The 27,332-nt window shown below is 41.3% G+C and overlaps 1 protein-coding gene across 1 annotated transcript in view; it reads left to right on the top strand.

The window, feature by feature from the left end:
• PTPRG (protein tyrosine phosphatase receptor type G) overlaps positions 1 to 5,388 on the top strand; it is a 417,185-nt gene extending 411,797 nt beyond the window's left edge. Inside the window, exon 30 of the mRNA XM_072876458.1 lies at positions 187 to 5,388. Coding sequence (XP_072732559.1) covers positions 187 to 333 — 147 coding nt within the window. The 3' untranslated portion in view covers positions 334 to 5,388. The remainder of the gene's footprint in view (positions 1 to 186) is intronic.
• Positions 5,389 to 27,332: the final 21,944 nt, after the last annotated feature.

The raw sequence follows: 27,332 nt of genomic DNA, 5'->3' as shown, positions 1-27,332 counted from the left end.
ACTGGGATTTTGGGTTGACAAGGTTAAACTAGATTAACAGAGGTAATTGCTCTCTAAGTCTTTTTCTTTGCTATATGTATACGTCTAGTAATGAACGTCCGTTACCTTCCCTGGAAATGCCAAATTTAAGTGCCACTCGCTTCTGTACACTGAAAGGATTGAAATAACTTTTCTTTTCTTTTCCAGGAACAGTACCAGTTTCTTTATAAGGCAATGCTAAGCTTGGTCAGCACTAAGGAAAATGGAAACGGTCCCATGACACTGGACAAAAATGGTGCTGTGATGGCCAGTGACGAATCTGATCCCGCAGAAAGCATGGAGTCTCTTGTCTAATTGGAAACCTGAAAAGGCACTTAATTTGTAGAACTTCTGAAGACTGAGTGAACTTTTTTGAGGCCTTTTTTGCCAGACTCTAGGTTATACAATAACCCAATTACTTTTTTACACTGATAAAAGTTTTGATATTTATTTTTTGCCATTTTATGTCTTAATGGTATCCTACTGAGCATTTGCACCTCTGTTTATTTCACACAGTGAAACGCAATTTTATCTAGTTTGCACTATATGATCAGTGTTACTGCCTATAATATTCTAATACAAGACAAGCCCTGATGTGACATTCCATGACAACAAACATACGCTTTTTCTGTTTTGTTTAAATGCAGTGAAGTTTTGCTAACTACAGTGACCCTCAAATCTTAAATCTTGAATGCTAGGCCAGATGGATTCTTTCTACGACAGATACTGTACCCCTTCATACCATATTTATTATTTTAATGATCATGTCATAGTTTTGGTAACGGTATTCTGCATTCCAGTGGAGTGGATGAGCAGTGTTCATCCTTTCTTGACAAAACGTAGCGAGTGATTACTAGCTACAGTGAAGGTGTAATAGCCTTGTGGAGCTGAAACAATTATTTCTGTATTGTTTCAAATTGCTGTTTTGTACACTTACAGGCCTAAGACTTGCTTCACATGGAATATATAAATTACATACAATATAATTATAAATTAGATGCAATTCATATGTGGGACGCAGCGATAGGTTTTGAATTTACATTTTCAAAGTTTCCCCATGTATTCAGAAAAATGTCGATTTTAGTTTTTAACCAGCCCTATGATGGGAAAGTATTTTGGTTTTATTCTCATCAGAGCCAATACAGTGAGAAAACTACTACAACCCCAAATCAGACCTGTTTTCAGATATATTGAAGGTAGCAATATTTTACATTACTAAGCTATTCAATATTTTAAACACATTAATTTCCTTACTATTTCTTGAATATGACCTCACACCTAATGGTATGTTACATGATGACAGGCGTTTCTTAATTTCATAACTGTTAGATGCCATTTTTACAGGTGTGTAATTTTCATACTTTAGTGCTAAAACATAAAGTACTGATCCATATTTACTGGTGAAGCGAACTAATAAAAAAACTACCTATAAAGTTACATTCTCCCTCTTTTTTTTTGCCAGACTAATTCTTTAGCACAAACCTAGCTTACTGTGTTTTCCCTCCCACACCAATAAAATGGTTTCCCCCAGATAATATAAATAGTTGAATTATTGTTTGGAGCATTTAAGTATACATCCTCACTGGCTCCCTTTTCCTATGTATTTGGTCGCAATTCAACAAGGTCCATCCTTATTTAACAAAAGAAGTAAGCATATACTTAATTCTCCTGAAGATTAAAGCTAATCGTGTCCTTCATAGCTCGGCTGAGTAGGGAGGGGTTATTGAATCTGCCTTGAAAAGGAAATACGTCATTTCAACCATCCTGACGTTTGGTATACCGTTAAAGGCACTAGCCCTTATATATGGCATTAGTTTCTTTACTTTTAAATTTCAACTGCACAAAACATACATTGTAATTTTTCAGGACTTGTCAAAATGTTACAGCATATTTTTCATTTAAATGTAAACCTATTAATTTCTGCCAGTCCAGTCTTGCCAAAATACAGACATTTGGCAAGGCAAAACCCACTTCTTTTGTTGGCGGGGAGGGCAAGGAGGAAGCTTAGCTAAGAGGAGGGTTCTGTGCATTTTCACACGCAAGGAATCTGAAAGCGAACTGCTTAAAATTGTATTGAGAGTAGGTATTTTCATTCAGAACCTCACGAGGTACAAGCCGATACGGCCTCACTGAGCAGAGGAGCTATGCAAACTGGTATGTGCTAACATCTGGCCTTTTATTTTTAATAAGGGAAAGATCTCCTAGTATGGATACACTTGATTAATTCAACACCGAAGTATTTAAGAATGCATCAGCAACCTTTTACATAGTTACCTTTTACCTCTCCGTTTGTTGAATCCCTCCGTACAAGTGACCCAAATAACTGCTACTGCTGAACAGTATCGTATATCCATGGTTTCAGTAGGGAAATCCCATGTCCAGCACTAGCTAGTCCAAATAAAAAACGTGCAAAATATTTCAAAAGATTGCTTTGTAGTTTGCATCCCCTTTGCACTGGGACAACCCAGCACCGAGGAGGGAGTCAGTTAACGTCTGGTAGGACTTAAGACTGGCTCTCCAGTCGCCACAGCCCAGTAACAAGAATTAAGTACATTTTCAAGTACTGCTGCCTGCAAGGGCTGGAAGGTTTTGCTGAGTGGTCTGCTGGCCAGTGTGCATCTGCATTAGAGGCTGGAGAGCCCCCCCTTGCACCCCTAGTAGTGATCCTGGCCCCAGGCAATTCTGGCTGGTAGCACAAAGGGACTCTGATGAGTTGGATCAGTTCAATCTGAAGTATTTAAGTTCCTGGGGAGGTGTAGGGAGAAGTTAAGAATTCAAACCCTGACAAGAGCTAAGTGACACAAAGATTACCGCAGGCATCAAGAGGGTTGGATTTGTTCAGTACTTTCAGCTGATTACTTTTCATTTCACTGGCATGATGGAAGATAACGGTGGTTCGTGACACGCTGCCTGAATATCCTTGGTTTAATCCCTTACCTTCTCACAAGTTTTAAAAATCAGTGAAAGGCGGCTGTGGGGGTTGAACTTCGGTAGATGCTTTGGAAATCCATGCATTTGCATTGGCATTTTCCCACACCTGAAATACTTGCTTGGGGATTAATCCATGGGAAAATAATTTACACTGCTGTTCTATGAGTTCTCCATGGGTTTTTTTTCTTAAGGGGGGCTCAAGCTGTGTGTGAAGTGCTGTGCTGACAGTCAGGTAGCTAATAGATGGTAATGATGCATTAGGCTTGGAGCGGATGAAGCTAGGAATTGCTTGTGAAGGCCAGGATTCAGAGCGCGTAAGAGCCAAATCTGTCCTGCTGTAAGCGGCTGCAGTTCCCCCCTCTTACATGGATTTGCACCTCTTTCCCTGGGACTGAGCGAGACTGGCAGAAGGAGCGAGAGCGTGTTCAGAGATCTGCACTCGCAGAGCTCCGCTGAGATGCTCTCCTGAGTCTCTCTGGCCAAAGTCCCACTCTGTGCATCGCAACCTTGCTTTTGCCACACCAGCCCCCCCACTGTAACCACTTCTTGGCATTTGGTCGGGATGTCTTTCAAGCAGCAGAAGTTCCCAGACAATGTGCAGGCCTGCAAATTAAGAGAACCTGAGTATATCCCATCGCTATAAAATGTGGTCCTCGGCACCAGCCCTGAGAAATAAGGAAATAAAGGACGGAAGTACACGTGCATGTGTGTGTCTACATTTAGAAAATATTATTTCTCCATGTCTTGCATGTGTACTGCACCCGCAGACCATGTGAAAGACATAAAAGACTTCTGTGCGTTGAGCCCATAAGAGCAGCCAAGCTTTCCAAGAGGGAATGCTTGGAAAGCTGCTGTGTCATCTTAACATCTAGAACGGGTGACAGTCGCAGCCGAATGCCCCATCCTACAAAGAGTCCTGTACGTGAACTTGGCATCGGTAGGCAGGTCTGGGAGAGCCAGTAGGACTGTTCAGACGTGCAGGCTAAGCACCGATTCTTCTGCAGGACCAAGGCCTAAAGAACGTTCACTTTAAACAGCATTCGTCCTTAGTATTTCACAGTGTCTGTTTCCAAATATGAATTTAGGAACAGGAAAAAGAAAAATCCCCAACCCTTAAACTACTTCTTGTGTGTGACTGTTTCTGTACTGTGGGTCTGTTCTAGGTTAGTGGAATAATTTACAGGATCTGCAAAATTTCACTTGTTTTTCCAGTTTCTGACTGCTTGAACCCAGAGTGATACATTGGAACATTAGAAGAATCTTTATGACACAGCACAACTGCCTTCTTCTTAATCTTTTTTTAAGCCAATATATTTTATTTAAAAGCTAAAAAATATAGATATCGATTCTACCAAAGATACATACTACTAATTCTCAGCAAAACAAAACCAACTTAATTAAAAAAAAAAAATTAAAACGTAGTTGTCTTAAAGATTTAGCAGTCTTTCTCAAATTCGTGTCTTCTGACATCAGATTTTGGTTTCTGAAGTTTATGTTCAAATGGTGCCAGTGAATTTTTATATGAAGGGAAAATGCCTATTTGTTAATCCACTGCATTGCTTTTCTTCTTCTTTTTCTTTTTTTTTTTTTTTACAGATGTAATTCAACTCTTACTGTTACCCCTTTGCTGCTCTTCTCTTTGTTGCTATACTAACAATGTGAACTACATTGGCTTTACTTATCAAAGGAGAAGGAATGCAAATGCAAAAATAAAGAAAGAGAAGGAACTGTAATGAAGAGATTTGGCCTCTACTTTGTCTTAGCTGTTAAACTGTTTTTAGTGTTTTTGTTAACTATTTGCAAAGGGAAGCATTTTCTACAGAGGATAATTAATTTCAAGAAAAATGTCTTGAGTTTTAAGAATAAACGTCTCCAAAAGAGGAGATAGTCAATTTTATACAATGTCACAACTCTCCAACATTTGGGGTAGTGACTTTTTTTGTTTTGTTAGAACATTTGAAACGAGCAAGCAGCCATTGTTTCTAAAGACCGAAGCATTCATGTGTACTCCTATTTTCTTTTCCTTCATTTTTAAAATAGCAAAGTCATTAAAACTGTAAATATTTTGTTGCTTGGATAAGCATCTTCTGGGAACTTTGTATCTATGGTATATAATCATAGAATTTTATATTTTCATATAAAGCTAATTTTTTTCTAGTTTCACCTCCTTCCTAGTTCTGTGGTGGCTATGTGAATACATACCTTCTGTGTATCGAGGTAGTGAGACACCATCATCACACTCCAAAAAAGATTTCCACACATCATTTCTTTGGGGCAGTGATTGTGAAAGTTGGATTTTTTTTTTGGATTCCATTGTCAGTGTGTGCAATAGGAATTAGACTTAGCCAGTCACTGGATACGTTTGTCTCATTGATCCATTCAGAAAAAAAAAATGTGGTGTTTGGTTTGGGGAGAGGGTGGGAGGGAGTATTTTGAGGGAGATTTTTTGTTCGTTTTGTTTTGGTTTTTGTTTGGGGGTTTTTTGTAACTTGAAGAATCTTCTTTTTGTTATGTTAAACTATATCAAATCATTCTATTATAGTGTTATTTAATATGTAAATTGTATTGCTATACATAAAATAAAGTATGGTTTTTGATGTATTTACAGACTTCTTCCTTATTTGCATCAAATACACATACAGAACAGATGCACGAGTCAGTATTTCATTGTCCCAGGCGTGCAGGAAGAATGATGAGATCCAAGGCCTGCTTTAATTAGATCTCAAATTTCCAAGCAGTACTCAGCTGGGAACTGTCTCTCAGTCACTCGACAGTGGAGATCACCGTTCCTCTCTTAATTGTCTCTGACTATCAGAGAGCTGCCAGTAACGTCCTTCCCTCTCCACCACTGGACCTCCCCAAGAGGGTTGTGACCCATCAAAACCCCTTTTGGAAGGGGGATTGTCTCCGTCTCCGTTCAGAACGGGACCTCAGAGCCCGAGCTTTATTGCGAGCTCCTCTGGGCATGCCCTTCCTTAGATCTAACGCTGCTTTATCAGCAGATGTCTGCCTGGAGGAACAGGGGCTTCCACCAAGCCACTGTCACCTGAATTACTGTGATAACCTGCATCTACTCACTGCTCAACTAACCCCGGAGCTGTGGCAGACAAAGCAAGAGTACTCATCCCCATCTCGGGCAGAGTGGGAGGGAGGGACAGATGTTCCAAATCCTAGAGACAAAGCAGCCAATATTCCCCGTGGAGCGCATTAGTAGTCATACCTCCCTGCTGCATCTGAGCCAAGAGCTGTCATTGAAACGGGCGCACGTTACGCCATCGATGCTCAGTGTTTTGCAACAAAACCTCGACAGATCTGCATACCACCTCCCGTGCTGATTCTGCGCCGGGTGCGTGTGTTACTTTTTCTGTTGTTCTTTTGGGAAAACCACTTGGGTTTGTGGATACGTTCCCGTTCAGATCTGCTGCCAGCAGTGAGCCGCGGAGGCACACCTGCCTGCAGCGGGGGCACGGCGGCTGCCGGGGCTGGTGGAGCCTTCAGAAACAAGGCAGCACGCAGCCTCCAGAGCAGTACCTGCACGTGGACAAACAGCATCAATAACTGAAATGCCTTGTGGACGTAAAATTGCTGGTTAAAATCAATACGCTATACATCTGCCTTCTTTTGTGTTGCTGCATTCTCACCTGTAAGGTCCACATTGTGGTTGACTGGGAGAAAGAGGGAGCCTGGGACACGAGCCGGGGACGGCGATTAGCGTGACAGTAGCAGCACAGCCTGCTGACTCCTGCAAAGCCCCTGACTTGGTAGCGTGCTTCCTCCAGCCCTTGCTCCAGGGCACTGCCTCATGTTGCATCCCCGTACAGCCCGACACTAGCCCACGGGCAGGCTCCTCCTGCCTTGCGAACAGGGAGCGAACAGGGAGGGCAGAGAGCTGCTTCCCTGCCTGCCAGGCCTGCCCCAGGGGATGCTACGGCAACAAGAAGAGCCCGGTGCCCTCTGCGTGGCTCTCAGGCCAGGGGCAGGCAGCTGGGGCTGGCGCCTGGGGAAGGCTCCTCTGCCCAGCTTGGCTGCCATACCTCCACGGAGAAGACGGCAGCCCCTGCGCGCACAGGTAGGTGGGTACATAGCGCGTCGTAACGACAATATGGGAAAGCTACTTAAATGCCACTTGTCTGGGAAGTGCCTGAAAGACGGAGCTGGTGGCAAGCTGAACAGGACCCAACACCGCTTGCTGCAAGAGAAAGACGAACGCAGGCTCGGCAGGTCTAACCTGGGACCAGGTAAGGAAACCCTCCCACCCTACTCACAGCAGGTTTAAAACTGTATCTTGAAGGGAGGGAGAACCACACAGGAAAAAAGTGAAACCCCACTGAAGACAGGCAAAAGGAGAGCAACAGGAATGGCCAGTGACCTGGAAATCCTCTGAGCAAAGACAGGATGAACTGGGATGTTGCCTAGCGAAATGCTGGAGAGGTCGGCCTGGGAAAGTGTCTCCTGGTATTTAAACCACCACTCCTGAAAGAAAGGTGTGATCTCCCTACATCTTTGTTAGCTATGATAAGAAACAGAGCTTGAACAGCCACAAGGAAGGCAGGGGTTGGGCAGTGGGAACATTGCCTAGGACACTAATGCAACAAAGATTTGTCTGTAGCAGCTACAGAAATCAGGACAACCCAAGGCAGCCCCTTAAATGAAAAACTGCATTTTCATTAGATAGCAGCAGCTCTGAAGTGAAGCCCCCACCCTGCTGCTAGCCAGACCATCACGTGCACATACAACACCCAGGGCAGAGCTCTCTGCGGGTGGCTGTTCTTCTCTCACTTACCCTCGCCTCGAGTCGAGCTCAGCAGCAGCCCCCACACTGCAACCCTTGTCACTGTCCTGGCAGCGCAGCGTTTGAGTCCCTGGTCCTCCCAAGCCGCCTTGGTGAGCAACAAAGGCAGGAGTGGAGGACAGGAGAAAAGGCAAAGCCTTGGAGAAAGTGCTTGGATTCTGTGCTTGTGCTGGGGAAGAGGCCTGGCCGAGACCTATATCCAGAGGAAACGTGTAGCAAGCAGTTCATTAATACTTTGGCAGCAAAGATATGATTTACCAGCACTTCCCACTACTAACAACACGCCTGAATTAATTGGTGGTATCAGGAGATCCTGACTTCTTCTGTAATAAATAGCTAATGAGTTTAGCCTTTAAGGCTTCCAGAGGCTGCTAGCAGTCATGCTAAACAGGCACAAATAATAGCAGCATTTTTATTAAATGGATTCAAATGCCAGAAGGTGTACTTTCAAGACCTTTTGCAACATAAAAATAATTTTGATCAATGGTTTGGTCCCAGTCCTATTACTTAGCCACTTCAAGCTCCACGAAGTGCTTCATGCACTGACGTGTCACCCCCACCTGCTGGCAGCTGCCTTATTGATCACTTGTGGTTTCTGTTTCCCCTTTGCTGCCAATCAATGTTTCTGATGTCTTTCTGACTTTGTAATGCTTTAAGAAGCAACACTTCACAAAGCAATCTTTCCTGACACTGTGTTCAATTAATCTGACAGTCACTGGGCTCGCTTTTCTTTTCTAAAGTTGTTATCTTCCTTATGTCTTGAAATCCTTGTTTAGGAGTTGACGCCTGCTTTGCTGGTGTTTTATGTTATGTTTTTGAATTTTGAAAAGATTCTGCATTTCAGTTCCATGTCTCTTATGGGAGCAGTTTCCAATATTTCATATTTCACTGTCTCTGTGTCCATGAGCCATGCTTTCTGTATGGCTCATAATTTCTGTCACTCCCAAATTCAAACCCTGTTGGTTGTATGTCCCATATCACAGGATATTCTTGCACAATATCTAATCATAAATGCTTTGTTCCTATATCTAAGGAGCTGCTGAAAGAGAGAGATTCTGAGTCAACTTCACAAGAAAGCCAGAAGGTATGTGTGTTTTGTCTTGGAAGGATACTGTTACTGGCTGGAAGCCCAAGGCTTGATAGAAGGGAATGTGGCACAACCCTCCACCAGCTGTTTTGCTGGTTTTTTATGATCTAAAATGATGCCCCATCTGAAAGATGAGGGCCAGCAGGCTCTGATTGCACAGGTGCCTATGTAATATAGATGTTTTTCTGCACTGTTTAGGGTCTATAGGCCCCAGCTTTCTCTGGGTCCCTCAGGGAATGATGCCAGCAGCCAGGAGTGAACAGAGCACTAAAGCTTTTCCTACACATGAATCTGGCCTAGTATGGGATGGAAACAGCTGATGGCTACTTTTGGTACTGCTCCATAAAATGTATTGCTGCTCCGGTCATAGGTATACGCGTACAGAAGGTAACGTGCAGTCTTGTTAGCTGGTGTCACGTTGCCCTCACAAGCCAGACCTGGGGGAATGAGACACTAAGGCAACAGAGGGAACCTCCAAATAAAACCCAGACATTGTAAGAAATCTAGTACAGACTCTTGAAAAATATTTTCACATCCTAATAAAGAAACTGTGGCTTCTCAGCCATGCATCACACAGACCCACAGTTCCTCCCTGCACCATCCATTGCCCAACTGCCTGCTGCATCTCCATGTGCTGTTATGGAGCGTGTGACAGCTCCAGCAACTACTTGGGTGGAAAGAGTAGTAACATCTGACCAGCCCATTTTTCTATTGATTTACACCAACTTCACACTGGGTAATCAGTAGGCTGTGTGTGGGACATAGATGAAGACTTGATGTCTGCTAGAGTAAGAAATCAGCGCGCCCCACGGTCGCTTGCGGTGGTCAGCGTGTTCTCATCCATGGGTTGAGGCGCTTCTTTCACGCAGACCTTTAGTGAGGCAGGAAATACTGATGACAATGACAGTTGCCATGAATTTTGTAGAATGAGACTTAAGGGAGGGAGATGTCTACTTCAAATAATATCCATTTGGCACATGGCACAGCAAGTTCTGTAGTTCAGCACCAGAGCTCCAAAATGCTGCATGCCCCTTCTTTCTGCGAGAGGGGAAGACTGCAATCCTCTTCAGTTCCTTGCTGAGAAGGAAAAGCGAGGGGAGAGCTGACAAGCTTGATTGCAGGATAAAATGAGATCTTTAGCATTCTCTCAGCCAATGCAAGGGAGGAAAATTATGATCTCTTAAAGAAAGCCTGGCTGTTTTCTCTCTGCAAAGAGGTTCCTAGGTGTTGCACAAGAGGGATGGAACGGGGTGTCCTGCATGTACTAGATAAATGAGCAATTTTCTGTAACAAGGTGCTTATCAGGTTTCATCAGCAGACGATCAAGAAGGATAGAAACCCATAGAAAAACAGTAAATTGAGGCCTTCATTACATGCAGCCTGATGGGACCATCAGCACCACACAGCTTTGCCCTCCAGGAATTTTTTCTAACAGGCTCAAATCATTATCTTTAACGGTATTAGCTCAGTGTCAGAACTGTTGGACGAACTCATCTGATTATCAGATTAACATTCTGATTCTAAGCTGTAGTTTTAATTTAAAATATCACTTAATGTCATTTAAATTAAATATCATTTCATTCATGACATTGTGAATTGATGTTCGTAGAGAACATCAGGTTGCAGAACGTCCGGCGTTTTCAAATGCCATGGGTGTGACTGTGACCAAGGCAAGCCGTTGGCTATTGTAGCTGTAATATAGCAAGCTGTACAAAAATAGGTGACACAGAATAAAAGGGTTAAGCTATTTAACACTTTGTTTAGCTAGGTATAGAAAGGTTATAACACTTCGCAACCAGCAAAGAGTGTCCTTAGTTTTGCTTAATACTAGCCTTCAAACTGAAAAACACCATTAGTGAGGGGAAAAAAAAATCATAAAAACTCTTAAAAGTTCGGTAACTTAGGTTATGAAAGGCTCTGCCTTCTGAATTTTAGTGCTTTAAATAAGCTTCCTTATTACTTAAATCCAATTTTCTAGATAGCTGCTTACTTTGAGCCTGTTAGACATATGTTATGCCTTTGCCTGAAAGTCTCCCAGTGACCTGTAAATTGACTGCAGCCTGTGAAACTGGCCACAAGTAAATCTTTGCTCTTTTTCTTTTTTCCTATTTTGTTTTCTTTTTCCGAAATAAAAAGGATGCAGGTGGCTTGTCTACTATCAGGTTATAGAACCTGTATGCACTTCAGAAATGCTATTGACCTCCCAGCAATGATGTAGCTCCTGAAATCTGTAGCAGTAGGCTCTTCTAGTATGAAGCGAAGACGACTGCGTTTGTTGATAATGCCAGCATGTAACAAAAAACTTAAATTCTTCTCCATCTTTGTTCTTTGTCATCACAAGTACATTTGCAATAGGCAGGGTTTTAGTCACCTGATTGATAGGTTTACATATCTCATAGTAGTCTACTGTGTAATGTATTTGGAAAGAATGAGGCGCACCACAAACGTACCTAATTGGTTTCATGCAGAGTATCAGTTTAAAGAGTTTTACATTTATCTCATTATTTGTGTTTACAATTTACATGTGTTAAAAAATGTCCTGTATCTTTCTTGCATCATAACAGCTCCACAATAGCAGAGTGCCATAGCCAGCTCTCACGTCATTATATCTTCATAACATTCACCCAGTGAACTGGGAGAACATTTTATGACGGTGTAGGAAGAACAACTGATTCAGCCTAACCTGGTCAGATGAGCAGAGCCCTGTCACAACACAGTTTCCTCTGTCTGCCAAAATCTTCCTCCTAATTCCCCAGCTTGAGTCATGGGCGTCTGATCAGCCAGGGCTCAGCACCTTCAGTCCCCAGCAAAGATCAATGACTGGTCTCTGATTCATCAGCTTTAATAGTTTCTGAAACATATTGTTGTGCTGGTATCCACAGAAATCAGGAAGATTAAGTATGTGACTGCCAAAAAAAATATATTAAGCGGGAGTTTGTCACATAAAAGGTATGACAAAAAGAAAAAGAATAAGCTCCAAAATGACAAGCGAAAAGAACACGGTGATTTAATATAAATGGCATAAGGTTGTTCAAATTACACCAAAGTTCACAAATAAGGGATATTAGTAGACCCCCCCCACCACTTTTTATGCCCTTATTTCTTTCAGATGGTCCCTGTTTTTATGCTCCTGCCGCTGCATGTAAGTGGGAGGAAGACCATGTTCCACAATACGATAAAGCTAATTTTGCAAATGATCACAAAGTCACAGACACATGGCACAAAATGTTGACCCAGTCAAATGCCCTCCTGGTGGCTTCCAGTTTGTTCAAAATTTTGTTTGGGGGTAGCTGTATCCCCACAGACTTTACACCAGTGAGGAAAGTCCGTTCTCTCACAACTGGCACAAAACCCACCACTTCGGATGCTTTGACCAGATATTTGTCATTAACAAGCACTTAATCATAGCCTCAGTAATGAACAGCCCTGAGCAGGGCTGCTGTGTTCCTGAGCACGCAGCCACCCCTGCCCAAATTTTCTGCCTGAATCATCTCGCACCCTCTTTTCTTCCTCAGACTATACAGTGGTCCCTTTCCAAAACAGAGAGCAAAGTCTCATTATATTATTTCCTTCTTAGTAAGTCCAAAAAGCATGTCCCAAAAAGGTAATATTACCTTTGGCAATTGTATTCCTTGCCTTTGGAGCTCTTATTCTACATTCTGCCTGCACTTATAGAGACTTCAATCTTTATTGATTTTCCTGTGCCACCTCTCAGCATCCTTCCTAGGCAGCATGATGCATTAACTTTCCATATAATGAATATTCCTGTTTGGTTCTGTACTTTGAAATACACCCATCTCTGAATGAGATTTCAACACTCTGCATTGCTGATTTTCAGCTGCATGCCATAGCCCTTGTTTTTCACAGGCTGGGAACACCAAAAGAGCCCTCCAGACCCAGAGGTCTTGCTTTTAACACAATCACTGTTGTACTGGGGGGGAGGAGAGCCTTTATATTTTTTAGACTAGTTCCAACAATAATGTTATTAAAGCTATTTTCCACCTTGCAAGAAAGCTACCTGATGATGACATTGTTCCTGCCTTTTAAACTAATTCTATTTCAATATGGTACATTTGCAGTCATCATAATCCTATTGTTGCATGTTATTCCCAGTATAATGACTGAAAATGCTATTGCTTGGGGGAAGGGGTTTGTTCTGGGTTTTGTGGGTTCAGGTTTTTTCCTGTATAATTTTATCTACTGCTATAATATCAGAAGATAAGCCAATTTATTCACTAAAATCCTTCCTATCCATTCCTTTGTTGACTTCAGTTTCCGGTGAAGGATACAAGGTACTTTTGCAGAGCAGTATGAAGAAAGACCTACAGTTATTCCGCTAAAGGTAGGCTGCATCCACACTGCTAGGTGTTTGTCCCAGCCACAGTGCAGAGCAGGTAGCATCCTTGCAGTTCAGCTTCTCATAGGAGATGAGAATATACATATAGCTGTAAAGCTATATAGTCAGCTCCTCCATGCTGGGTTTGGAAAACAGTGGCACTAAATCCATAGCCCCTCTAGGGTGGCACCTCCACAGCACTGGGGACATCCGTGGTCTTCCTGAGCTGAATGGCAGCAGACCTCCAGATAAACGAATTCCAGATGTTATATTTTTACTCTTAACTTCTTGCTGGGTTTTAAAAATTCATTTTCAACTTGTGTAAAACGGACGATGATCAGTTTCACACCATGTCATTACAACTATTCTAGCTTACATCCCGCTTTCCCAAAAACATTATTTTGAGTCCCAGACCTGAGAGAATTTAGAAGGTAATGAGCTTCGGGAGAGTGGAATTTTAGCATTCCTGCAATTACGATTTTTGTGTTAAGCACAGAAACCCCAAAGTCTTTCTCAGATATCCACGTGAACCTGAGATCCAAGGTGGGTATGAGGTACTTAGTGACCAGGTTGGCACAGGAGGCCATTGCCCCAGCTCTCCACCTCCAGTTAGGGGATACGATTTGATTGATATGGAATAGCTGTTGCAGGGGGATGACTTCCAGAGGACGTCATTGCTACATAACCCAACTTACCTGCACAACTGTTCTATGCACTGCTGTAACAAACCTTTTTTTTTCATGAAACCGTTATTGCCTCTGCCCAGCTCAAAACCTGAGCTTCCTAACAATGCAAGGGTAGAAGAAAAATAAATTTCTCTCTCTCCTCGCACCTGAGTTCTAGCTGACACATCTCCTATTTACAGAAGGATCTTGTCAAGCATAAGCAAGTGCTGAAAGACAAAATAGTATTAAAAAAGTGATCTCATATTATATGCCCATTACTGCCATGTTTTGTATTAAACTTCCGTTTGTAATAGTAAGAATTAATAGGTATTTTCACAAATAGGTCTCAATTGTTATAGGTGATTACAGAGCTCAACAGGTTGCTTATTACTGCAATAGAGCATTATCTGCTGATGAGCTTGTAACCCATGTTATTCTTATCTGTTAGGTGCTCATATTACCTATTAATAATTTATAAACTAACCTCATTATAACGATGTCGTATGGACTGCGACAGATTACAGCACAAACAGGCAGTACTCAAGCACTAAGAAGTTTCTCTGTACAGCTAATCCCAGCTTCATTAGGCGTTCCTCGTTTATATTTTATCATACGCTGTTGATATGCTGGAGGGCTCCGCTCCTTCCTAGGATGTGGTTACCAATACTGCATTTGCCCTGCATTTGCCCAGATGGCTACCGACGCCTGTAGCAGAAGCTTAGCTCTTGCCATTGTATCGGTATAGACAGATTTGGGCACAAGACCAAGAGTTTGCCAACAGTCTTCAGAGTCAGGAGAGCTCTACACAGGTTTGTGGGTCTGAATGCAGTGGTGAGGCCACAGCAATGGCCACCTCTGCTCTCATCCCCATCTTTGAGCTGGTACCTTCAATCCTCCTGTCACAGGAGTTCTGTCTAGTGCCTGAAGATACAGCTTCACCAATACACTAAACCATGTTTCTTGTCCATGTCAGCCATGCTCTTAATTAATAGATTTATTTCACTAAAATGGCCACAACATAAAGTACTAAACCTACAAGCAGAAGCACTTGCTGTAAAATGGACAGAGAAATTGCCAAAGAAGGACTGGGAGTGATTCTTCTCCTGATTTGTATATACAGAAGATGGAAAACTTGGAAAAAAAAGTGGTTTGTGCTCAAGTCTTTCATTTTTCACAACAGTTACTTTCCAGTGCTATCTAAATAGCAAGCCAACATTTTTTTTTACAAAATCCTCTGTACTTGAATGGTTTTTGCCAGTTCTCCCTCATAAGGTGGAATGCAAACACTGACAACCGTGAGTGTTCAGCTGCAGTATGTGACTTTGTGAAAATTAACAGCAAAGCTGGAAAGAGTAGGTTGTTCACAAAAAGAGTAGCATAGCCATTCATGGTGCACACATGCTTGTTAAAATCCATTTTTCTGACTTCATGACAGCACACCTTTCCTTGGAGTCCCTTCAGGCAGGAGAGGCTCTTAGGACATCCAGGAAGAGCAGCTGGTCTGGGCAGATTCTTAAGGCAAAAATCTGGGCTTTACTGAAGCCACTGGCAAAGTTCATTTTTACTTTAGTGGAGCCAAGATTTTACTGTCACCTTATCACTAAATCTCTTGGCTTTCAGCATTACTGCATATTTTCCTGAGCAATTTTAGGCATATCTATTTCAGTCTTCTGACAAAGATATTTATGATGAATAGTAATTATTCTGTTGTAGTAGTATCCTGGGACCTTAGCTGTGGACCCGTGTGCATCATCAGTAGCAGCGCGTGGATGCATAATAAAGAGACAGGTTTGCTCTTTATTTATGTATGGTGCTCTTTACCTTATCCTCAGACATTTACACAAAGGAGTTTAAACTGAGGAGTAAACATGAAGATGTGGATACAATCTCTGGTTCAGGATGTGCCTAGTCTACAGACTGTCACAGCCTGGTAAGAATTAATGTCTGTTGCTCTTCATCACTTTCCCTGGATATCCTCTATTGTCCCTTCTTAGAAACAGGCTACAGTACGAATATTCCTACACTCTCAGCAATACAGATTTTACTGCCTGTGTTAGGTTGGGAAGATCTGTCCAGAACATCAATGGTGTCATGGCAAACAGATCCGAATCCTGCACCCTGACTGCAAATGGATGGTTCTTTCTAAAGCACTTCTATGATGTGTGCCTTATTTGTTCATAACTACAAATGGGGCTCTGTAGAACATTCTGACGGTTTAAAAAGAATGATGCCATTTCTAACTTACTGTTTCCACTGAGATTAATCTGGTTTTCAGACATGTATTTTGATCTAGAAAGTAGCTAGTAATCTAACTGCCTTTTAAAAATTTTACTCAAAGTAAACAAATACTTTTCCCAAGCCACATTTATTGTAAATCTCAATCTTGTGGCTGTGAGATCTTTCACTGTCTCTCTTCCTCCTCACCCTCCATATCATGCTGAGTCATTTTCTAAAACTAATCCAATTGCTTGTCTATAAGCAAGTGAATTAATCTAAGCACAGACTACACCAGGAAGATGATGAGAAGGAAGGCATATGTTATCATAACTTCCCAGCCTTCCAACGGTTGTATTTCCTCATAGTCTTGCAAGCATATGCAACGAGAACAAACAAAAACTCTCCATAAACTGTAGGGGAAAAGAATACGTCCTTTTTTCTCAGAACTTGTGTGGGCTTTGCAAACACACAGTTCATTAGAAGATAATTCCTTATGCAGGGTTACTTATCAGGCTGTGACAGGAGCACTTAGGTTCTGCGGTAAAAGCACCTCAGCTTGGAAGAACAGGGCGGGGGGTCATAACAAGGGGGAGAGCTCATCCTTAGATGGATATTTCATTTCTACCCAATTCTAAACACTAGCAATTAATGCCCTCTTAGCTGAGACGAGCAAATTCTGCAGTAGTCGCTGGTTCCAGTACATGGTGAGAGCTGCTCCTGACACTGCCCCACAGCCTGGGGTCACACACTCAGCTCTGCAGACTCCCACGGAGGAACAGGGATTGCCTAGCCCGAGGCTGCTCAAGTTGTGGTCCCAAGTACATCCTGCTGTACATTGTACTGGTGGCCGTTAGCCTTTAAGGTTTCCCATGGTTTGGGTGCTATGCAGAGCACAAAAAAAGGATGAAGATCAACAGCAATATCTTGCTTTTATCACACACAGACACCAGTGTGAGGTGGTGTGGGATGACCAAGTGGATCACCAGCTGCAGCTTCTGGTCAGCATGGGTGGGTCCTGGCGTGGGTATCTGGTTTGGTGTGCATGCTCTTCTCCACTCTTACCACCCCACTGGCTAAGACTGAAGGCACGTGGAAAAGAGCAGTTAGCTGAAGAGCCAAAAGCAATGGAGTAGAGCTGAAGCCCTTTAAAATTTGTCTTTACTGATTCACTTTAGTTCCCTCTCACAGTACATCTCTAGAAAGACTCAGTGACTGAATAGGTCCTGACTTGTATAATTCCAACTTTACCGTCCCAAATTAAATTAGCTGGCTTTTTATTTATTAAAAATACTCAGTTCCCTTTCAGAATGAATTCTTATACAGTTTCTTTTCTTCATCTGGTCTTATGCTGGTTTTGGCTGGGATAGAGTTGATTTTCTTCATAGTAGCTAGCATGGGGCTAGGTTTTAGATTTGTGCTGGAAACAAGTGTTGATAATACAGAGATGTTTTAGTTCTTGCTAAGTAGTGCTTATACTAAATCAAGGACTTTTCAGCTTCCCATGCTCTGCCAGGTGCACAAGAAGCTGGGAGGGGATACGGCTGGGACAGCTGAGCCCAGCTGCCCAAAGGGCTATTCCATACCATATGGTGTCATGCTCAGTGTATAAAGCTGGGGAAGAAGAAGGAAGAGGGGGACGTTTGGAGTGATGGCGTTCGTCTTCCCCAGTAACCGCTACGCGTGATGGAGCCCTGCTTTCCTGGAGATGGCTGAACACCTGCCTGCCCATGGGAAGGAGTGAAGGAATTCCTTGTTTCGCTTTGTTTGTGCACACAGCTTTTGCTTTCCCTATTAAACTGTCTTTATCTCAACCCACGAGTTTTCTCACTTTTGCTCTTCTGATTCTCTCCCCCATTCCACCAGGGGGGAGTGAGCGAGCGGCTGGGGGGGGGGGCTTAGTTGCCAGCTGGAGTTAAACCACAACAGGTCTCTGATTTTAAATGGATGTTACTCCAAATTCTATGCTATATCTATAGTGGGAGATGTGCCCCAGAAATTACTCCACTAGTGTCCAAGAGTGCTTGATAAATAATACTTAAGTTACATTGAAAATAATCTTTTACTGCCAGGATTACATTTCAAATTACTTTAACCAGGTCACTTTACTAAAAAAAAAAATTATTACATGAACAAGTAGATTACATTTTTGGGAGGTATGTTCAGCACCTTGTTGTGATGTACCTTGTTACCTTCAAGCATGCTGTGCAGGATTTAGGCCACAGATCCCAACGATGCTTCCTACAAGTAACACCCACAGTCTCTCATACACGAACAGAGACTAATAACCATTTTCTTCACTTGGCTATGTGTCCTCTAGCGCAGAGACAACAGTCCCTTCTCAGGGTCTATAACAGTCTAAGCCAATTCAAAGTATATAAAAGTTATGAACTACATTTTTTAAATAGAACTAGGGAAGCATAATTTTAATCAGCCCTGTTTGATTATTCCAGTTGGCACAATATGTAAAAAGGTATCACAAATTATTTTGAGAGATTAGCCAATTAGAGAGAGCCATTTCCAGAGAGGAAATTTAGGGCATCTCACTAACGGCTTGATGTATACAGCAGTCCATATTTTAGCAACAGATCGCTTGATTGCTTATATAAACTGGTTTCATTTCAGTTGCTTTAAATAGGGAAAAATTGTAAGTAGATAAGCAGCTCTAAGAATAACAGAACCAAGGAGCCTGGTTTCCTATGGATTTGAGTTGGTAGGAAAAAATCCTACATGGACCCTCTGACATCTAGTAAATGGTAAGCTCTCCTTATAGCCTTTCTTCTTCTCTGAATAGCCATCTATTTTCACAAAACTTTTGGAACGGCAATGTCTTTGAGACTAGTAACCTTGGTGTCGAATTTGGCTGCAATTGGTCAACTTCAAAAATTACTGAAAAAAAGAGACATGAAAGATGTGTGCATGCATGCGTGCACAGCTACGTACACACACACACAGAGAGAGCACAACCACATAAGCCTCATTTAATTAGAAAAACATGCTCTTTAAAAAAACTGATATAAACTGCTGTAACTCTACAGCTTTTGCCAGAGTGATGTCCATTTTCAGAAACTGAAGAGCTAACCATCAACTGATAACCTTCTGTGATACAGTTTCATGAAGAAAATAAATTATACTCCCTAAGGAACGTAATTTTCTCATTCCTTGGAATGTATTTCTTTTCCGATATTTCTTAATGAACTTACTGCTTCATCTTTCCAAAGGAAAATCTCCTTCACTACATTATTGCTAAGCTGAAACATGAATGACAGAAAACCAAGCATGGACCCTTTTCACATCAATGGCAGCACTGACATTTTTACCCAGTTATTTTAAAGCCTGGACTCTATAGTGCTGTCCATAACTCTGATCACAAATAGAGCCCTGCTCAGTAAACTCAAAGACAGTCAATTGGGCAAGAAAATCTGAGAATGTTGTTAGAACTTGCTGTTATTTTAATATTTTAAACTGACAGCATTTGAAAACCAACTTGAAAGCTAAAATTTAAATTCACCTGCCTTTCTGTGCCTTAGGCTATGAAATAGGTTCAGACAAACAGCCACTACAAATAATGTCATGTAGGACTTTGTAATATAAAGCTCATAGTGAGATCACAGCAAATAGCAGTTTACATTAAGAAGCCTACACAGACAGAAAGATCTTTGCAACACAGAAATATTTTGTTAAAAACCTTCTCCTTTCAATGCCTGAATGGCGTAGCAATACTCTACACACCTACAGAGCACTGGTGTCAACTGCAAGCAGGCTGGCTCGGCAGGCAAAGCCAAGCAGGCTGCAGAAGTTCTGCATTACATGGTTTATTGCCGATTTTTCCCCCTGCAACACTATTCATAGCCAGAGGCATAGAGCAGCAGGTGACTTGGAGCTTTAATTTCCAAGTTTTCTCTCAAACATGACTAGCAGCTGATTACAATATTGATGCTGATGATGTGATTCTGGAATTCCACCAGCGCTGCTCAGCAGAACATGGCTGCTGCGAAAGGCTTGCCATTGGAAAGGCTCTGCAAGTCAAGCTTCCCTCTGAAGGTCATGCAGAAAGCCGTCTCAGGCTCCCAGTCACAAACTGGTGAAGGTCTGTGTTAAAATGAGTCCATTTTCTTGCTCCCCCTCTACTCTTTCTGGGAGGCTGTCCTAGAAGTTCACTTGTCTGATGCTTAAGCACTTTCCTCAAACTTCTCTGTTGAAGAGAAGGTTTACTCATTACATCCATTTGTCCTTCTGCTAGCTCTATCTTTTTGCTTAAAAAGCTTTTTTTCTCTGATGTTAACACTACTCACATATTAGTAGAAACCAATCAGGTACTCTTCCTGCTTTTGTTTTGATAAAGAAGCCAAACATTTTAATCTCTTCTCACAAAACAAGCTTGCTCCACTATCTTGATCATCCTAAAAGCTTTTTCTATACCTCTTAATTTTTCTTGAACTCAGGTGACCAGAAACACACCATAACCATCACAGCTGGTCAAATAAGTACAATGATCCATCACAGGCTTGCAAGGAGCTCAGCTGAACCATTCTCTCAAAAGGAAAGAGGGGTAAGGTAGTCCATCTTTTCCTCCGTTTGCTGATTATGGGTAAACCTGAGAAGGGGGTTTAAATTGAAGGATAAAGTATGTGTTGTAATTTGGGATTAGTACAGATTATTTGTGTCCCTTGGAAGTATTCATTAATTACAATTTTATATTACTTAGACAACCATTGCCTCTCTCTGCTTTCCGTTCATCCATACAAAGCAAATATGACGCATTGCTATTTATTCTTTACATAGTGTTATAAAGCAAAGTTGATTCATTTTATGACACAGGGCTTGAGATATTTAGATTATGATTGCTTTTCTTAGATTTATGTCATCATGCTGCTTGCGTCTCTGCTTTTAGTATGATTATTAATGTTCCAAAGGTTTTGTTACATTCTGTTTACATGCATTCATTCAAACTTTAAAACATATTCTGAAGAGAACTGTTTATCAAAACAGTATTTCGTGTTTCTAAAAAAAAAGGTAACTTCTCTCCTGAAAAAAAAACCCCACAAAACCAAAACCAACAACCAAATTTCATAGAAGCAAAATAGAGGAAAGAGATTAGGCAAAAAAAAAAGGATATTTGCATATCTTTTAAAATCTGCTATAAAAGCTACTTCTGAGGGTCTTCATTTCTGGTTACCTAACAAGATGCCGTTAGACTTTTTTTTTTTTTTTTAGCAGTGCTAAGGGCATCGCTCAAAGTGATTTAAATTGCAGTTCTGAGCACTCAGCTACTCTGAAAATCAGGCCCTACATGGGTCAAATTGGTCATTTCCTCTGAATGAACACTTAAGAAAACATTGGCTTTAAGCGAGTTGGTTCAGACCATGAATCCACCCTGGCAGAGATGGGAACAGAACTCGGGTTTTCTGACTGACTGATCAAATGACTCGACTGTGCTATCACCAAGAAAGAGAGTTTAAAGAATGACTCTGAAAGGTTATTTTCACTGAATTGCTGAGTACATAAAATGTGTTGAAAGAAAGGGTAAAACTTCTTGAAAGGGTTTGGAAATGGTTATATTTATAATCTGTTGTGGTAGGATTTTCAAGTCCAGTGTTCAGTGAAGCTAGACTGACAAATTTATTATAGTTATAAGGCTGAGAAACCTATTAGAAGAAATATAATAGAAGGTACATTTTTGTGAAGCTTTAATAGGAACTGAAACAATTCAACAAAAGACTAAATTTGGTAAGGGGGGAAAAGTAATTTATTAAATCTTTCTAAAAAGATTGACTGACCTTTCTTTAAAAAGAGTGGGGTTTTTGTAAAAAATGAAAAGCTCAGCCTTCATAACAAGAACCTAGTAAAAGGGTTTATTAGAAACTGGCTTCTTGTGCAAGTTCAGTTATTTTCATTGTCAGTAAATGTTGGTGTTATGCAATAAGAGAAGCATTGTTGCCTCTCTAATTTCTCTCGGGGATTGAAGAAAGTCATAATAAAAGCATTCAAAAATCTAAACTGAAATAAAAAATAGAACACTCCTGCCCAGGTTTGTATGGCAAAAAACAGAGACAGAAACTACGGCCTGAGAATTCAGCTCATAAGGAAACTGTGCCAGAACTGTGAAGGTGGTGTTATTTCTTCTACCTCTGCTTACAGTAAAAGTCAAGCTATTAATAACAGGCATCTTGACAGTCACATAAATGCATATATTAAAATTCAAAGTACTTTTTGCTTCTGTAGATGTATCATCATTACAGAATAAGACAATTTTAATGTAAGACCAGATGGCAATAGCATTACTTACTTACAGTGGATAAAAGTTATAGGCTGACTTGCATACCCAGTGCAAACAGACTAAAACTGAAGACGGTGTCTATCATCATCCCAGAGCAAGAGCGGACGCAAAGTTAAATAGTCCAGTCCGTTCAAAGCGGTGTGGGAAAGCAGCTGGAAGACTGTTTAAATAACCAGCAGTGCCTGCATGTGATTGGATTCACATGAACGTTAGCAGGCACTGACTTGCTCCTCAGTAAACTTGATACGGTTTCAAACAGGAACCTCAAATCAGGCCAAAGCCAAGAGGCTTTCTGTCCGCGTAGCAGGCAAGATCAGACTCGAGGAAGGCCAGTGAACCTCCTCCACTAGGGTGTGACAGACAGAAGCTGTGGTTGGTTTTGAAGCAGATGATCAGACACTCATCAGGTACATAATTGCAGGCACCAATCTGAGGAAGCCAGTTTCTCAAAGCTCCCTATACAGCCCATAGAGAAAGACACCTCTGGTCCTTCAGAGCAACTCCAAACACTCAGCCTCATGCTCTGCATCAATGTCAAGGAGAGCTTCTCTCTCTGCACTGATTAGGGAGGGAGCCTAGGACAATCAGCCTTCTCATGTATAAATCATCTGATGTGACTCTCACTTAAGAGCCAAAAGGTGTATTTCTGTCCCTCTTGTTCAATCCCTCGTTGCTTGCAGGAGGAGTACGTTCTCGGTGCGCAAGGGAAGAAAGATGTAGTCTACACGGGTAAGCGAAGTGCTGCTTGTAAGATCAAAGCTAAGCATCCCCGTTCGACATACTTGAAACAGGAACTGAGAACGGTGGTTCTCCAAGTGTTTGTTTTTATTGGGTTTCCTGTGTTCAGTTTAGGGAAAAGAGACAACAGGAGTTGTTTGAAATAAAGCTGTAATTTACCATCCTAACATGCTGAGAAGCAATTAGACTCAAGCTAATTACTGTAAATAGTTTTTATAATTACTTGTAAAACGTTCTACTACCTGTACTTCTGTTAAAGTCAGTTGAGGCCTGTAGGTCTTTTTTTTTTTTTTTTTAAAGAGAAGGCTTAATGTTATTACTCAAGGGCCAGACTATTTTCTTGAAATCTTGAAAAAGAAGTAGCTATGCCATGGAAACTACTGATGGAAAGCACCTGTTAGGGCATGTATCCCCTTGATACTGAGTGGGAGTATCAGTAAACTGTCTCAAGTATCGTCTAGGCTAGTTTATATTTCACAGCTATATCTACTACTACCTGGAAAGAAAGACTGTTCCAGAACCTAAAAGGATCTTTCTCAAAAGAAGAAAAAAAAAAAAAAAACAAAAAAAAAACCAAAAAACCAAATAATTTGCAGCTGAATACTGATTTTCTTAGCTTTGTCCTATTTATCAGGTTTTTATCTCTACTCGAAGCATAAAGAAAATATTCTCTTCCTCATGTCCTTCTACCACAACCACTATTTTTTTTCTCTGACGTTGGACAGAGTTTGGCCTGGCCTGATCCACAGTTTTATACCGCACTTTCACAGGCACACCAACCAGTTGGAGTTCCACCACCTCTGCCCTCACACTCACAGCCGTCGGTTCTTCCTCTTCCCACAGGTCTCCCAACTCTTGTTCTGAACTTGACCCAACCGTCTCTAGTTTAGACAACTATTTTTGCACCGGCTGATGAGTGCTCAGCCCATCCTGGTCTGCTGTTTGGGTTCTGGTTCACCTGAAACAGGTCTCCTGATGTCTGGGGGCAATGCCAGCAAGCACGCACAGATTGTTCACGTTAGTTTGTCTAAGCATACAGTAACGCATTGGCAATTTTCTTTCAACTAAGCGTGACTCCCACATGCGTACCAGTCTTTCCCACACCAAATACACATCTTTAGCTGCTAAATAACAAAATGCAAGTACAGGAATGTGTTGTTGGGTTGTCCTACCGTTTATGAGCTTCATCTCGGCTCCAATCTTACTACTGCAGAGAAGACAGCTATTTGTAACCCTGAACAGAGAACGGCATGGGACCTGCCAACAGTAAGGTTGAGAGCAACTCCGTGAATATTGGAATGCGTGGGGAAAGAGGAACTAAAGTCCATTTTTGCACTTTCTAGGTTTGATGCTTTATTAGCTTGCTCCTGCACTGGGAGGACATTTCCTTGCACGCCTTTGCCTTTTTAGTTTGTTGTAACTTAAAGCAGCTTCATGCAGGGCTTGTGCAGTTGATTGAAACGCTGCTGACCACTTCTGCAGTTGATAGGAAAAACTGCCAGAGGCCAAGGTGATGGCCACAAGCTGCTCTGATGGGATTTCACGGCTCTCAGACTGTCCCGTAGGCCTGGTATATTTTCCCAATGGTATCACTTAAGAAATGTTTATGAACAGATAGACTTTGGACCTCCAAGTGGGTATTAAGCTACTACAGCAATAGAGATGTACCTCCAAAAGCCAAGTAAAGAAAGAAGAAGAAAGCAAAGCAATTAGGAAAAAAACAAAATATATGCTTTTTTTTTTTAAGTTTTGAAGTAGTTTCATATAAAAAAACCCCTATCTTATTTTTTTCCCTTTGAAATACTCCTGTTTTAAAATCCCAATAGATAAAAACATTCCATTTTTTAAAAACTGACATATGGCAAAAATTGGTACCAGTAAATAAAAGCACATAAAGCTAAATCGCACCATTCTAAATGTTAGTAAAAATGACAAAATAAAATACTAGCTATATAAACTACGCACAGGTGTGTAGCATATTACAAGCAAAAAACATATCTTGCAATTATAAGCCTACAGTATTTATTTCACTTGTCTGTAATTACATTTTATACATGTTTGTTTAGTAATATCAATCCAAGACATCATTTTGAGGATATAATTAACTGCATGTTAGAACAGAATGTGTTTGACTGGTTTTGTGTGTTGCAAGACTCAAAAGTCCTTGTTAGCTGTGTTTAAGTGCCACCTAGTGTTACAATTCACCAATTTCGCTCAGAAAACCCTTTTCTCCTAAATTTTCAGACTAAAACCAAATTGCGGGGTTAAGAAAAACGGAGGGTCACAATGCCCACATTTCAGTGCTAACAGTAAGTCCTTCATCTCTGTTCAAGCACTCACAGAGCACACGATCTCATGTGTAACACTTCTACTGCAGACTGTGACCAAGCAACAGAGAGACTACTCTGGTGTTGAAGTGTACGTGCCGTTATCTTAGCACAACTGGACAGTAAATACAGTTTTTCAAACTTTTATACCAGTGATCCAACAGTAAATTCACACAAAGATAGAAGTATTTAATGAAGACACACACATATAAAAACTTCTAAATATTTTTTTCTGTAAGATGTACAGTATAACTGGAAACTGGGGGCGGGGGGGGACGACGGATGACAAAAACCTATAGAGCACGCTACAATTAAATGGCAGCGCATTAAGAAACGCAACGGAATGCCTTTCCCCGTGTCAGTGACTCCTATCTATAAAGCCCTGCTTCTGCAGTGACCCTCACTGACTTCATTGTGGGTGCTTCGCAGATACAAGGAACCACCTATTCAAAACAGCCTGCTATTGGAGATTTCTGGCTGTTACTAGCAGTGGTCTTCTTTTTAAAAAATAAGTTCAAAGCTTATATTCTTGACAAGCTGGGAACTGATCTAGGTTAGGTTGCTCTTCTAATGAAAAAAGAACATTAATACTGAAAAACTAAATGCAGAGTTTAGAGCTCATTAGCTGTGAACTTACACATGCTTCAACTTACAAGTTTCACCCACTGTCACATAAAGCAGTCATTAAGAAATTATGGTTTCCATCCTGTCTTTGTTTCCACAACACTGAACAATTGATAGTATCTGTAGCTTAACTAAAATGCTCTTTGCATTCTTTCCACAAATAGCATATATAATGGTTTATGTAAACCAAACCTTAATTTGTCTCCATTCTTTCTGAAATTCATTAAATGCTACGAGAGAGAAAGATCACCACCATTACAGAGAACTGGTGTAGCTCGAAGTAGAACACGCAAAACACTTAGGCTTTCCGTTAAATTTAGTGAGGCCGTAACCATTAGCTTTTCACACCATTAGAAATGAGGACAGGCTCCTATTTCTCCATATCATTTATTGGAAAGTCTCGTCTTTAAATCACAATGGTAAAAAAAAAAATATATTTTAAGTACTATTTATCCTGACTGCTGCAATAAGCAGAGCTAAGTTGGCAGGTACATTAAAGAATTTCTACTTAATTATATGTCATAAAGTGAACGAATGCAACTTTGTTGCAGAAATATAAAATCAGAGAAAGGAAAAAATGGAAAAGAGCTGAAGAATCACAAGAAAAAACTGATCAGCAATAAGAAAGGCTCATGATGAGGTGTATTAAAACACTAGGATCAGAGAATGTTTACAAAGGGAACAGGGAAGACAAGCTCTTTCAGAGCAGCTTTTAGAAATCACCTGCAGCTGCAAATGTGCGTAAATCTATCAGGCAACAATGAAGAAAAATGAACTTTCAGCTGTATTTGCCTTAGAATTGTTTGGTTTATGTTTTCTGCAAAGAACAAAAAATTGACAAAAAATGAGATTGTGCCTTTTTGTTAAAATTTTTATCAAAATGTACTTTTAATATAAAGGACTTGAGTCAGCCTCAGTTAACTCTTCAGCTTTGAGGCCTGGAAGAAATTCTGCTCTCAAATATACAGCGAGCAAGATCGCACCACACGGTTTGGAAACACGTGGAGAATCTGGCTGGCATTCACCGCACACTTCCCGTGCCAAAAAGGTAACGCTGTGCCTTGTGCAGGGAAGTCACCACTGGCTTCAAATGTTAAGTCTGCCTCACTAGGGAACACGATGGCGTTGGGACGAGTGGACTCTGGAAGGAGCGAGAACAGGCGATGCTAACCCTCAGCAACAACTCCACGTCGCTCGGAACGGGTTCACTCTTCCTCCGCGTATTTGGGCTGCAAAGCCCAAAAAGTTTGTCTAAACTCTTGCCAAATCTCGCGTGCGTGTGCATAGGGGAGAAGGGTGTTTCCAGCGAAGGATTTCACC

Source organism: Ciconia boyciana, chromosome 11 (assembly GCF_034638445.1).
Source record: "Ciconia boyciana chromosome 11, ASM3463844v1, whole genome shotgun sequence".
Classification (NCBI taxonomy): domain Eukaryota; kingdom Metazoa; phylum Chordata; class Aves; order Ciconiiformes; family Ciconiidae; genus Ciconia; species Ciconia boyciana.
This window is presented reverse-complemented; position numbering and strand designations above follow the sequence as displayed.